The 15,061-nt window shown below is 34.1% G+C and overlaps 1 protein-coding gene across 4 annotated transcripts in view; it reads left to right on the top strand.

Moving 5' to 3' along the window:
• FOCAD (focadhesin) overlaps positions 1 to 15,061 on the top strand; it is a 312,606-nt gene that overhangs the window by 171,416 nt on the left and 126,129 nt on the right. For all 4 annotated transcript variants that reach the window (XM_019034046.4, XM_063696326.1, XM_055351762.2 and 1 more), the window contains 3 exons: positions 5,467 to 5,601; positions 8,810 to 8,860; positions 9,795 to 9,878. In XM_019034046.4, coding sequence (XP_018889591.3) covers positions 5,467 to 5,601; positions 8,810 to 8,860; positions 9,795 to 9,878 — 270 coding nt within the window. The remainder of the gene's footprint in view (positions 1 to 5,466; positions 5,602 to 8,809; positions 8,861 to 9,794; positions 9,879 to 15,061) is intronic.

The following is a 15,061-nucleotide window of genomic DNA, read 5'->3' as shown; positions in this document are numbered from 1 at the left end:
TGGTTTCTTTTTCAGATTGTCCATTGTTGGCATGTAGAAATGCTACTGATTTTTGAATGTTAATTTCGTATTCTGTGACTTTCCTGAGTTTAATGGTCCTAATTTTGTTTTGGTAGAGTCTCTAGGTTTTTCTAAATGTGAGATCATATCATTTGGAAAGAAAAATAATTTTACTTATTTTTTTCCTATTGGGATGCCCTTTCTTTCTTTTGCTTGATTGCTGTAGCTAGGATTTTCTGTTCTACGTTGAATAATGGTGAATGTGGGTATTCTTGTCTTGTTCCATATCTTAATGGAAAAACTTTCAGTTTTCCCCATTCAGTATTCTACTAGCTGTTGATCTGTCTTATATGGCTTTTATTGTGTTGAGGTATGTTCTTTCTATACCCAGTTTTTTTTTTGAGTTTTTTTTTTTTTATCATGAAGTGATGTTGAATTTTATTGAATTCTTTTTCAGCATCAGTTGAAATGATCATATGGTCTTTGTCCTTCATTCTGATATAACATATTGCATTGATTGATTTGCATATGTTGAACCATCCTTGCATCCCTGGGATGAATCCTACTTGATCATGAGAAACAATCTTTTTAATGTATTGTTGAATTTGTTGTGGTGGCATTTTGTTGACGTTTCACATCTATGTTTGTCAGAGATATTGGCCTGTAGTTCTCTTTTTTTATTGTATCTTTGTCTGGTTTTGGTATCAGGGTGATAATGGCCTCATAGAATGAATTTGGAAGTATTCCCTCCTCTTCTATTTTTTGGAATAATTTGAGTAGGATTGATATTAGTTCTTCTTTAAATGTTTGGTAGAAATCAGCAATGAAGCCATCAGATTATTGGCTTTTATCGATGGGAAACTTTGTTATGGCTGCAATCTCACTACTTTTTATTGGCCGATTAAGGCTTTGGATTTCTTTTTTTCATTAAATCTTGGTAGGCCATATGTGTCTAAGAATTTATCTGTTTCTTCTGGGTTTTCCAATTTATTGTCGATAGTTGCTCATAATCTTCTCTAATGATCCTTTGAATTTTTGTGGTATTGTATTTTGTGAATGTTTTTTGTAATGTCCCCTTTTTCATCTCTGATTTTATTTATTTGAATGTTCTCTCTTTTTTTCTTAGTCTGGCCAAAGGTTTGTTGATTTTACTCATCTTTTCAAGAAACCAATTTTTCATTTCATTAATCTTTTTGTTGCTTTTCAGTGTTTGTTTATTTCTGATCTGATCTTTATTTCTTTTGTTCTACTAATTTTGGGTTTGATTTGCTCTTTTCTAGTTATTTAAGATGTATTGTTAGGTGGTTTGTTTGAAGTTTTTCTACTTTATTGATGTAAGCACTTTATTGGTATCAACTTTCCTCTTAGTACTGCTTTTGCTGTATCCCATATGTTTCGGTATGTTTGTGTTCTTCATTTGTTTCAAGGAATTTTTCACTTTGCTTTTTAATTTCTTCATTGACTGACTGGTCTTTCAGGAGCATGTTGTTTAATTTCCATATGTTTGTATAGTTTCCAGAATTCTTCTTGTTATTGATTTCTAGTTTTATTCCATTGTGGTCAGGAAAGATATTTGATATGATTTCCATTTTTATAAATTTTTTTAGACTTGTTTTGTGGTCTATCATATAGTCTGTCCTTGAGAATATTTCATTTGCTCCTCAGCACTTTTAAGATCTTATTGTATGGTCTTTTTGTCTTAATTTTAAAAATGTTGGCTGGGCATGGTGGCTGATGCCTGTAATCCCAGCACTTCGGGAGGCTGACCTGGGTGGGTCACCTGAGGTCAGGAGTTTGAGATGAGTCTGACTAACATGGTGAAACCCCGTCTCTACTAAATCCAGATTAAAAAAACATTAGCTGGGTGTGGTGGCGCATGCCTGTAATTCCAGCTACTTGGGAGGCTGAGGCAGGAGAATTGCTTGAACCTGGGAGGCGGAGGTTGCGGTGAGCCAAGATTGCACCATTGAATTCCAGTCAGGCAACAAGAGTGAAACTCCATCTCAAAAAAAAAAAAAGAAAGAAAGAAAATATTATTCTCAATTGTTCCTTTGCAGGTAGTCTGTATTTTTTCCCTTTAACTTTGAAGATTGTTGTTTTGTCTTTGGTGTTTAATGGTCATATTGTAATGTATTTAGATATAAGCTTATTTGTATTACAAGTTAAGTTAGAGAATTAATGTCTTTTATTAATTTTAGAAATTCTTAGCCATTACTTTTTTGACTAGTGTTTTTTTCTATTCTTTAAAAAAATTTATTTTGAAATTACTTTAAACTTATGGAAAAGTTTAAAGCATATATATATAGAATGGAGTATTTTATATGTATAATATATATAATATATATTATATATAATATATATATTATATATTATATTTAATATATATATTATATATATTATATATATGTATTATATATTATGTATATGTAAAATATATGTATATGTATATATGTATATAATATGTATATAATATGTATATATGTATATAATATATGTATATGTATATGTATAATATATATTGTATATATGTATTATATATTATGTATATATTATATATACATATTATATATATTATATATATACATTATATATATATATATATAAAGAAGTGAGCACTAACACATATTACAACATCGATGAACCTTGGAAAAGGTACGATAACTGATAGAAGCTAGACACTGAAGAGCACATGTTATATTATTCTATTTACAGGAAATGCCCAGAATAGGCAAATTTATAGAGACAGAAAGTAGATTTGTGGTTGCCTAGATTTGAGGAGCTTAGGGGGCAATCAAGAATGATGAATGATTATGAGTTTTTTTGGGAGGAGGTGATAAAAATGTTCCAAACTTGAATGTGATGGTTGTGTGGCTTTGTAAGTATACCAAAAACCAGTGAATTGTACACTTTACATGAGGAATTGTATGGTATTTGAATTATATATCAAAAGACCTGTTGTTAAAAGAGAAAATAGATCATTATTTCATGTTTTTTCACCCTTCTTCCCCTAATATTAACATCTTGCTTATGTAACTATAATACAGTTATTGAAACTAAGAAATTAATATTGGTGCAGTGCTGTTAACTGAATTATGGACATGTGTGTTTAAAAGTGTCCTTTTTCTGTTCCAGGATCCCATATTGCATTTAGTTGTCATGTTTCTGTATTAGCCCATTTTCATACTGCTGATAAAAACATACCCAAGACTGCGCAATTTACAAAAGAAAGAGGTTTAATTGGACTTACAGTTCCATGTGGCTGGGGAAGCCTTACAATCATGGCCTTTTCTTCTGCCCTAGGAGACTTTAATTGTTTGAGAATAGTGCAAAGCTCTCTTATTAGTTCCTCAGTCTCTTGGCCTTTGTCCCTGTTATGCACTGTTTTCTTTGTGTGTTTTGTTTTGTTTTTGTTGTTGTTTTTGAGACAGAGTCTCACTCTGTAGCCCAGGCTCGAGTGCAGAGGCTCTGTCTCGGCCCACTACAACCTCCGCCTCCTGGTTTCAAGTGATTTTTGTGCCCCAACCTCCCCAGTGGCTGGGGCATATGCCTCCATGCCCGGCTAATTTTTGTGCTTTTAGTAGAGACAGGGTTTCACTGTGTTGGCCAGGCTGGTCTCGAACTCCTGACCTTAAGTGATCCACCCACCTCGGCCTCCCAAAGTGCTGGGATTACAGGCGTGAGCCACCACGCCAGGCCCAAATGAATCTTTTAAGAATAGCTTTTAAATTGTTTTGTATTTCTTAACTTGAAATCTCTAAAGCCTGCCGTTTCTTTTAGATTTGGTTCCAACTGCTTTGATATTCTAAGTATGCTGTGATCTACCAGCCTTTCCCCACCAATACTCGTGCTTTTTGTACCTATAACATGTTGTTTTTTGTTTGACTTTTGCTTTCCATTTTCTTGTGGCATGGCTGTGTGATTTCTGTTCATTCTTTCTTCAAATCTCTTCTCAGGTCTTATCATCTCTTGATACCCTCCCTGATGACTCCTCCCCATTGACTTATCCTCCTCCATAGATTCCTCTTGAAACTATTTTCTGTTGAAATAGTTTAAAGTCATATCATATACCTTTTTGTTTCCAATAATTTAGAATGATGTATCTTTTTCTTCCTTTACAATAAGGTGTCAAGTTTTTGAAGGATTAGATCATCTTTATATTTTATTGTTTCTGTGAGTACTATGTACCACTCTGGGTATGCAGTTGTGCTGAATTGATAGCTTTTAGAGAATTGGTTTGGGTTTTATTTCAAATGCTGATGATTTATAATATCAGAGTTACTTCTTTGTGTAAATGTGCCTACTGTCATGCCTGGTCTACAATACTGCCCTTAGGAAAGGTTGGTTGAACCCAAATCATGTAGGGGATCCCAAATCAAAGAGCATTTATTATTCTACTGTTTCACGGGAAGTATAAAGTAAGAGCAAATGCACTGAATCCAAGTTTTCTCAGAAATACTCTGTCTACTGTCTTTCCTTTGAGCCTCTTCTTAATCTGTCTCAAGTATATATTACTCATTTATCTTTGACATTTTTTCATTTACTAACTTATGTAGTTTTTCTAAATAATTTATATTTGTAGGTAGAGATAAATTGTATATGTTAATTACAGCTTAAAAGAAGAGATTGGAATATTTTAGAAAGATTAATTCTTATTAAAGCCTATCTAATTGATCTGTGTTTGCGTTCTTCCTATCTGAGTCTTAACATTTTCATAAAACATCTATCAGTGAAAAAATCATCAGTGTTAGCTGGAATTGAACTTAAGAAGATATTTGACTACCCATAAAACCAGATATTGAAATGAATGAAGAACACTTGATTTAAGAAAATTGGGTCAAGTTAGAAATGATACAACATTTTTGCTGGGCTTTAGATTTGTTTTATCATTAATGACCTCTTAAAAAACCGGAATTGACTTTTAAGACATCTTAAATTATTATGTTAAATACTATAGTTATTCTCCTACCTCTGAAAAGCTTGTAAGGTGATTTGAGAATGTTTGATTTATATATATTAATACTCCAATTTTCTGAGTGGTGATATTGTTTCAACAGGGCTGAAAAACTAAAAAATGTGGATACCTGGCTTTAGAAATGGGCTAGCATTATCTTACCTGCTTTGTTTCAGGGGCTGGTTCTTCAGCAATGCATACAGCTAGATAATCTGGAGTTAATTTTGTGTGTGTCGGTGGGAGTGAGAGCTTGTGTGCTTAGGAGAGAGTTATTTACTTGGTTAACTAAAAACAAAGTAGTAAAAAAGCAATTGTGTGAGGCAGGCACAACTTCAACAGTTTACATTGGTTTAAGTTATTTCATTTGAGGGGTGGTACCTTATTAAATCCTATCTTCTAGGCATAGTCTTATTTGTTTCTTAAGTTTCCTTATAATAAAATATAGTACTCTTAATTAATGGCTTTATATAGGTTGGAGCCTTGTTAGGTGTTGACCTTTTCTATTTGCTTCACAGGTTGTTTGCATTCGCTCCACTTGGAATGCTCTCTCTCCAAAGCTGAGTTGTGACACAAGACCTCTCATTCTGAAGACACTGAGTGAACTATTTTCTCTAGTTCCTTCCTTAACGGTCAATACAACTGAATATGAGGTATGCATTTGGAGCTCAGCACATTGCCTGCTTCTTCATGGGAAAGATGTGTGCTATAATAACTTTTGGAATAAATATTCCTAATCTTTTGTTGTTGTTGTTGTTGTTCTGAGACCATGTTGATATGTTTATGGACTCTTAGGAGTAGAAGGATAGCTCCTCATCAATCTTATGTCTAAAACATATTTACATAAAGGATACCAACTTTTAATTATGAGCGTATTGTCAAGATTTTAAAGTCAATATTGTAAAACTAGTGTTTCCAAAATAATAGAATTCATAAAGCCAACCATTAAAAATCATTTTGTTAATGTTTTAAGTTCTAAAAAATAAGACACAAAGACATTAATAAAGGCAGGACAGACTCTCCAAACTTTGTGAATTACTCAGTGTTTGTCATTGTAATGAGTTGAAATACTTGGTGGAAGATTCTTTTTTATAAGATTCATATATTACTGCTTAATATTTTCTTCATTATCTCTTCTTTGAGTGAAATGCATGAGAGGGTAGTGAATTACATTTATGCCTCTACATTTGTAAACCATATTTTTTTTTTCATGCTTACCATTTTTCCTTTTCCTTCAAAGAGCAGCAGTTGATTTTCACCTGCAGTCTTGGTAAACTTCTAGTTTGATTTAGTCCTTCACAGACTTTGATAAACTGCCACTCCAGCCATCAGATTCCAATAATAGTCCCTTATATGTTTTAGATCATCTGACTGAGACAGGCTTAGAAGATACTTCAACTCATTCTAAATGCTGCACAATGAATAAAATCAAATTTATCCTTACTGGGCTATACAATACCTATCACAGTACCTGCTGCATAATCTGTATGTAGTAAGTAGTTGTTGAATGAATGATTGAATCAATACAGAATATTTTAGTTTATTCTTACATGTAGCCTTTTTTTTAGGGTCTTAAAAAAAGAATCAATTTGGGACTGTGAGTATACAGTTCACCAACATTCTTTCTTATGGCTGCAGTTCACAGGCACTTGATCTTATATTGTCAGAGAGTCCACAGGGCTACTGATAATGAGCTAAGACTAAAAGCCAGTGTAAGGCCATATTGGGTATATTTACTTTCTGTCTTCAGAGGCTAAAATCATATATCTTTTGTATTGCTTGTACCTTGAGTTAATCAGATTTTATTACAGGTTAATTTATGAATTGGCTGGTGTGTTGGTTTTTTGTGTTGGCTTATCCATGGTTGTGAATTATCTTTTGGACCAGATTTTTTTTTCTTCCAGATTTTACATTCTTTTCCTCTGGTATCTTATATTAGGGTTCCTCTGTTGTTCAGACAGACTGCTTTGGGGCCCTTCTCTCTATCTCTTCCTGCCCAGTTAGGGGGAGTCTCTTCAGTGAACATAGTCCCCTTAAAAGCAGAAGTGAAGAAATGTAGAAGGGAGAGACCCTCCTTCCTCCTCCCACTTTCATCTGTGTGTGTTTAGATAATTGGGTTTTTAACTACTTAGAATTTGTCTGGATGTGAGCCAAAGTTGAATTTAATTTTTCCCAGAGTGCTTCTTAAGTCATTTCTATCCCTAGTAACTTCATTAGCTTAAGTTTCCCTAAAATGTAGTCCAACCTGTTTACAACAAGTCCATAAAGCATTCTGGAATCTGGCCTCATTAGTGGTCTGTATCCTGCACTCCAATAAAACTAAACCACTTACAGTGTCCTTATCTTCCTCCAAACTTTTCCATTTCTTTTCCTTTGTTCATATTATTCCCTCTATCTAAAATTACTTTCTTTTTCCTCTTTAATTTAAAAATATATTTTAGGAAGAAAAGGATTGTTTTAACTCATCCCATCCTTTGAGAGTTTGTCTGCAAGCTGGAGTCTTTTGTTCCCAAAGTTCTTTATACTGTTCTAAGAACATTTATTCTATTTTATACTACAGGTATATGTATGCATATATTATTTTCCCCATTCAACTATAGGCTTATTGAAAATAGAGTCCATGATTTAATTATAGTGTATTTTCTGAATTGCTTTGCACAGTGCTTGCTTCACTTATTCATTGAATCAGAATATATTTATTAAAACTGCGCTAGGTCTTAGAGATACTAATAAATATAGTCAACCCTATTTTTGAGTACCTATTCAATCCCCAACACTCTTACTAGTTTATACCAATTAGTTCTAATCTCTGATAGGAAGGTATCATTTTTTATTGTATTGTTACAGAAACTAAACCTTTGAGAGGCCTATTTATTTGACAAATATTTATTGAGTATCTGCTATGTTCTAGGCAAGTAACTTGACCAAGACTGTAGGTAAAAAGCTAAGTGAAAGCTGATGTCTGAATCCAGGACTTTCTAGTTTCATATCCTTTGTTTTTGTATTATACCATGTTGTCAGTCCCTGCCTTCTAGAAGCTCAAAAGTAGGTAAAGGAGATAGATATGAGTGATGATAATTATAATAACATTTGATGAGCACAGTTAATTAAAGGGCAATGAGAGTGTGGTAGAGAAAATGACAAACATTCTTAGCAAGAATCCAAGGAAATTATTTGTGCTATTGGACTTGGAACTGGAAGAATTAATATACTGTTGGTTCCCATTGAAGTTTGGGGACTAGAATATGCAAAGGCAAGGAGGTATAGAGGAACCTAATATGATTTAGAGGGGCAAAAAGTTAGATGTGGTGGCAATGAAGAAGACCACCGACTGTTGGAAGGTAAATGGCTTTTATGCTTAATCAATTATTTATTACACATTTGTCATCTTTGAGGAACTGTGTGGGCTCTGTGGTTTAGGTCTTTGAAATGAAAAAAACGCAGTCACTGCCTTAAGTATTGTACAACCTCGAGTGAATTAGTCATGCTAGATGCTGAGGTGTGCCATGTGCCGTATGACCACGGGGAGAAAGGAAAACTCTCTTCTGGGTAGGCTAGAACAGTGGCATGAAAGAGTGACATTTCTGTTAGTACTTGAAGGGACTAAGAGCAAGAAATGGTTAGGTTTCTAAATTTCATTATCTTAAAATCTTAATGTGTTTAAAATATCCATGTGCTTAGAAGACGAGTTTGTTTCTGAATATTTACATTTTATGAATGATGGGTGAATACACATTAAGTGAATTTCTGGTGGTGTTACTTTAAAAGTGACTTAATTTTCATTATTTGCTACTTTGGATTATTTACTCTCAGTTTTAGCTTGGTCTTAACAATTTATTCTTTTGTTTGTTAACTTTTCAGAATTTTAAAGTTCAAGTCCTCAGCTTCCTCTGGACTCATACTCAAAACGAGGTACTATCACAAGGCTTGTCAGTGAATCAGAACAAAGCTAAGGAAATAATTTTGACATTTGTAAAATAAGACTCTTAGGATAAAAAGTACAACTGCCTTGAAATAATGGGTTCCCAATTTTTAAAAAAAGCGATTATTCATAAGTTTTGGTTTTAAAAATTATGCTCAATTTATGCCCATTAATACATTTTTACCATAAAGTGCACTTAATACTTGGTGAATCTGACAGATGGGAAGAGGAACTGTTGATATTATCTTATATTTTTATATGGTCTTTCCCCTTTCCTGATTTGCCCCTTCCCCACCAACAAGCATACCAAACAAACAAAAAGTCCAGTCCATTTTTTAGATGTTGTTTCCAATCAAGGATTATATATAGAGACTGCTGGTGATGTTATACCTAACTCATGGATGAATGAGCTTAGATTCCAAAAAGGCTAACTTGCCCTATTAATAGGTGGAGAATCGGAATCCAAACCTAGGCCTATCAGACAGTAACTCCTTATTCTCCTTCTGCTAAATCATACTACTTCATGGAGACTTGAGCAATTATGAGTTACTTTATATTTAATGTTCAAACTAGGATAAAAATTTAGTATTTTTGATCTCCTTGCCCATTTTTAATTGGGCATATTCTCCAGAAAAATGTTTAATGCTGATAATTTTTTCCAGTTGTTCTTACTTCCCTTCACAGACCCTTTCACTTTTTTTTGCAATATTTTCTTTTGAAACGAGGATTACATTTCTCGATCTCTCTTTTGAAATTGCTAGTAAATATCCTTTTAGCTAGGCAAAGCTTTAATACCGTTTTCAAAGCACTGACTGTAGAACTTTGGGATTGGTGAGGGAAGGTTTCTTTCCCCCTCCAGATTTGATGTTTAATGTATGTTGTGTTTTTTTTGTTTGCTTGCTTTTTTTTTTTTACCCTATCTAGGACCCAATTGTAGCAAATGCTGCATATAGATCCCTGGCCAACTTTAGTGCAGGAGAACACACCATTCTTCATCTGCCTGAAAAGGTGGGCATATCTGCTTTCTCACTGGTATTTCTTAATTTGCTAGGGTTTACAACTTTTTCTCTCTCATCTTAGGAGATACTTACCTGATGAATATATCCGTAACCCTAGATTTGTTGTCCATGCAAGATACAAATTCATACCCATTATTTGTTTATCTGTAAAAGACTGTAGAGGTTTGAAGCAGATGGAAGACACCTATGATGCAAATGAAATCTTCTTAAGGTGACTGGGTATATGGCTTGCTCCAGATCTGAGTCACTCATAGGGATCACTTTGCCTAATTAGTATGCCATCCTGGACTTTAATCCAAGCATGGCCTTCATAGACTAAGATTTTATACCACCTGTGCAGCCAAAGATCTCTATTTGTGATAAACAATGGGATGCCATATGAAAAAATCTGCTTTTTTTTAGTATCTGTGAATGGTATATAGGTAGCTCCAGAAAACTGGATGAAGAAAGTATCACTATCTTTTAAGGGTTAACACATAGTGTGATATTCAATTAGGAAAAGAGGAAGTCAAATTGTCCCTGTTTGCAGATGGCATGATTGTATATTATCTTAGTTTTTAGACTAAACTAAAAACATATAACCTCTTCTAGTATCTGCCTATTGTAATCAGCTTTAAATTAGTAGATCCTATTAAGGGGTTAAATATCTGATTTCTTATTTAGTGCCACTATGAATTCAAATGCATACAGATGTTTATTGAATGCCTCTGAAGTGTCAAGCAGACATTGTGTTAGATGAAGTTACATGTAACATTACTCAGAATCTGTCTTTGAGGTTACGTGGCAAGAAGGTTTGGTGTGAATTCCTTGGGATCCTCAGGCATTAAAATGGGTTTGCCTTTTTCTTCTGGATTGCGTTTATACTGAGATTAGATGCCAGTAGGAACCAGGCAAATTTCTGTTTACTGAATTGAATTGGAGCCGCGATATAAAAAGGATTGAAAATAGGCTGCTGTAAAACCAATTCCTAAGGCAGGCAGGATTTCCTGTGTCATTGAGGACTTACAAAGATAGATTGACCGCTTGTCATGCAGTGATCACAAATGGGAAAACTTAGGTAAAGATGTGTTATGACTCATACAATTAAAAAAGATGGGACTTCAGACTGCATTATGGTGACTAGCAATACCCATTGTTGCTTTAAAACAGAAAAGAAAAAGGAAAAAAGCTACATGTAAATTTCATATGCAAACACCTGCCAATAGATTAGCTACAGCATCTGGAGAGGTACCTTTTATTCTTGTTTTTAATAGGCAATTATTCATTTAAATCACAGCATAAAAATTACCCTTATTTTTACCTTTTGTTCCTAAAATATTCCAGCTTGAGTAATAGCTTTTATTAAATAACTCCAGCATACTCTTGACATTTAGTCTCTACTTTTTAAAATATTGACATGTTTATTTTTTTTTCTGATTTTGGATTTATATTCAATTTCCAATTATGTTTGCAAGAGTTTATAAGTGCTATACTCAGCCAAATGTTAGCTACTTCCTTAATCTAACTCTTCTAAACTCTTTGATCCCTGAATAGCCATAAATAGCTCTTTATATCTTCCAACATAAATGGTAAACGTACTTAGAGTTGGGGTTTTCTATATATGTTCGGGTTTTCAGCATCAGAGTGGAAAGAGCTATAAAGGAAAGCTATAAGGCTTATCCTTTTGTAGCTACGCTTTTCAGCTTTTTTTTTTTTTTCTTGCCCTAATCCCCTTCTGGGATATGACCCACTCCAAAAAGTAACAATAGCTCACTGCAGTGGATATTCTGAACTGAGGTTGAGATGAGGGGTGTAAGTGGTTTGAAAGAGTCTTCCTCACTCTGACCCCAGCTTCTGATACTGAGGACCTATCTCTTTATGGAGAATCATTGCTTCTAAGACCACACTATGCATTCTTCTTCTTTTCATTGATTGCTACATTTCAGTTTGGCTGTTCGAACACCTAAAGACTAAAAGTCCAGAAAGTGTTCAATGTGTTCATATCCCAAACAAGTTCCCAAAGGCTAAGGATACAGCCTGGTCGGTGCTTCACCTTAGTTTTGTAGATGTGACACTATAAAACAGTGATGTGAAACTGCAGCTCATTTTTCTATAAAAATGTATTTTCAAATGTTTTGGAAGTTCCTGTCAAGTGGGACTTCTGTAACGTAAAAACTAAGATTCTTCTTTGTTGACAGACATTACTCTGCCCTAAGGGCAATTGGTTTACACACAAGACTTAAGGTTACCTATTTTTCCAGTGAAAGTGTGTCCATATTCTCTCTTCTTACCTATGGAAACCTGTGGAATAAACTTTTGAGCCCATTGTGAATTTCAAGTAGAGCTAAAAAATATATATATAAGATATCCTTACAAATGTGGCTACTTTGTGAATTATAATTCAGCTACTTTTTAAAGTACTGATTTTCTTTAAATTTACTTAAATATTTCTTGTTGATTGCTGAACATCAATTTATGTTGTATAACTTGTTGAAAGTTAACAGACTGGTAGAACAAAAAGAGTAAGAGGATTGGCAGATATTAGAACAAAGATTTAGGGTTGAATGAAACAGTACATTTAAGGTAATGTACTGGATAGATGGTAGAGCTGAATGAGATACAATAATATGAGTTAAGAATTTGAATACCATGTTGATGAATTCATCTTTCTTGTCATTTGTTATTAAGAATTTCTGTGGGATTAGAGGTGATGGACATGTAATACTTGCATTGGTTTAATAATAATTTATTTGGTATACACTAAGTGCTAGGTCCTATCTGAAGAGCTGAGGATGTTGACTGAATGCATATATTTTGTTGGTTTGTAACAGGATCATTGTTAATCACTTAAAGCACACAGATCTAAAATTGGTTCCAAAATTTCAGGGGACTTCTTTGAGGACATGTTGATTCTCATGTTGAAAGATAGATAAGAATGATTTTTCCCTTTTAGCTTTTATTTTTTCTGTTTTTATAAAAGCTAGTTACACTTCCCCTGTCTTCTTTAGCACACCTCCCCGAAAGAAAAAACAAACAAAAAAACTGTGGAGAAGTTTCCTTGTTAAAAGAATCAGTAATGGATAAACATTTAGGTAGAAGACACTGACTTTTCTCTCTGACTTGGTTTCATTAAAAAACATTCACCTATTTAAAAATTAAACTTGTTTTCTTGATTTCTAGGGTTAATTTTAGAAATAATATAAAAGAACTGATTATGCATTCAGGGTTGGTATAAATATGGTGTAACCCGTTTGGCTTTGATTTAAAGTGAATGTCACTGCATTCATCAGAAGCTGTTTCTCTTTTTAACTGAATAATTTATGCAGATACTTGACATGTTCCAAATAAAATTCTCTGTTTATGCACAAACTCTTGGATTTCCATAGGTTACAGACACAGAAAGTTGATTGAAAGGTTATCCGGCTCAGAACCCAGTGAGGCATTTTGTGGGATACACTTTCCAGTACAGATGGTCCCCAACTACAATGGTTGGACTTAACGATTTTTCAACTTTATGATGGTGCAAAAGTGATACATATTAGGTATAAATGGTACTTCGAATTTTGAATTTTGATCTTTTCTCAGGCTAGGCTAAGATATGTGGTAAACCACTCTCTTGTGATGCTAGGCAACAGCATCAGATCGCAGCTCCCAATCACACTGAATCACAAGGGTAAACAACTGATATTCTATAGTGTTCTGTGTTACCAGATGTTTCTGCCCTTCTGTAGGCTAATGTAAGTGTTCTGAGCACACTTAAGGTATGTTAGGCTAAGCTATGATGTTTGATAGGTTAAGTGTGTTAAATGTATTTTTGTCTTCTGACATTTTCAACCTACGATGGGTTTATTGGGACATAACCCCCATCATGAATCAAGGAGTATCTATATTCAATTTGAAGCAAGTTTTAAAAGTAAATTATCAGCTGAGTGTGGTGGCTTACACCTGTAATCCCAGCACTTTGGGAGGCCAAGGCAGGCAGATCACTAGAGGTCAGGAGTTTGAGACCAGCCTGACCAGCAAGGTGAAACCCCGTCTCTACTAAAAATACAAAAACTAGCTGGGAGTGGTGGTGCGGGGCCTGTAATCCCAACTACTCGGGAGGCTGAGGCAGGAGAATTGCTTGAACCCTGGAGGTGGAGGTTGCAGTGAGCTGAGAGCATGCCACTACAACTCCAGCCCAGGCAACAGAGCAAGACTCTGTCTCAAAAAAAAAAAAGTAAATTATCATTTTTGACTTTCCATTTAAGTTTTTTAACAAAGCTTAGTTATAATAGGCAGGTTGTTTTTGTTGGTGGGGTGTGTGTGTGTTTTAGTAGGTTGGCACAAAAGTAATTGCAGTTTTTTTCTTTTGCGCCAACCTAATAGATACATATGCAGTTTTATTTTTCTGAGTGTTTTAGCAGCTAATATAATATTATTGCCAAAATTTTATAACCTTAACAGGAATTCTTTCAACTGAGTTCTCTTGATTCTCTATAGTTTTACTCGCATTGACCTTATTAAATTGTTGCACACAACCAGGGGGAAAGACTGGTAGTAGCCTAGGGAAGGTAGAACAAATAATTCTTTTAAGAAGTGACCAGAGGAGTAAAGAACTTACTCATGTAACCAAACACCACCTGTTCCCAAATAACCTATGGAAATAAAAAATTAAAAAAAAAATACCAAACACCGCATGTTCTCACTCATAGGTGGGAATTGAACAATGAGAACACATGGACACAGGAAGGGGAACATCACACTCTGGGGACTGTTGTGGGGTAGGGGGAGGGGGGAGGGGTAGCATTAGGAGATATACCTAATGCTAAATTACAAGTTAATGGGTGCAGCACACCAGCATGGCACATGTATACATATGTAACTAACCTGCACATTGTGCACATGTACCCTAAAACTTAAAGTATAATAATAATAATAAAATAAAAAAAATTTAAAAAAAAAGAAGTGATCAGAGGAGAAAGGAAATTTAATGGAACCAAAATGTAATAAATAATAAGTGCTAATTTGTCCAGGAGAATCAGCTCACCTATTAGAAAACAAAATTGAAGGAGTGATCATACCATTATAAATACATATAGTATATAATCTATTCTTAAATTATAATACAATTGTAATTTCTTTGCTAAAATTTATGCACATTTGAGATGCAGACATATGCTATTCACTGCATAGAAGATAAATTAATATAGC

This window comes from Gorilla gorilla, chromosome 13 (genome assembly GCF_029281585.2).
Source record: "Gorilla gorilla gorilla isolate KB3781 chromosome 13, NHGRI_mGorGor1-v2.1_pri, whole genome shotgun sequence".
Taxonomy (NCBI): domain Eukaryota; kingdom Metazoa; phylum Chordata; class Mammalia; order Primates; family Hominidae; genus Gorilla; species Gorilla gorilla.
This window is presented reverse-complemented; position numbering and strand designations above follow the sequence as displayed.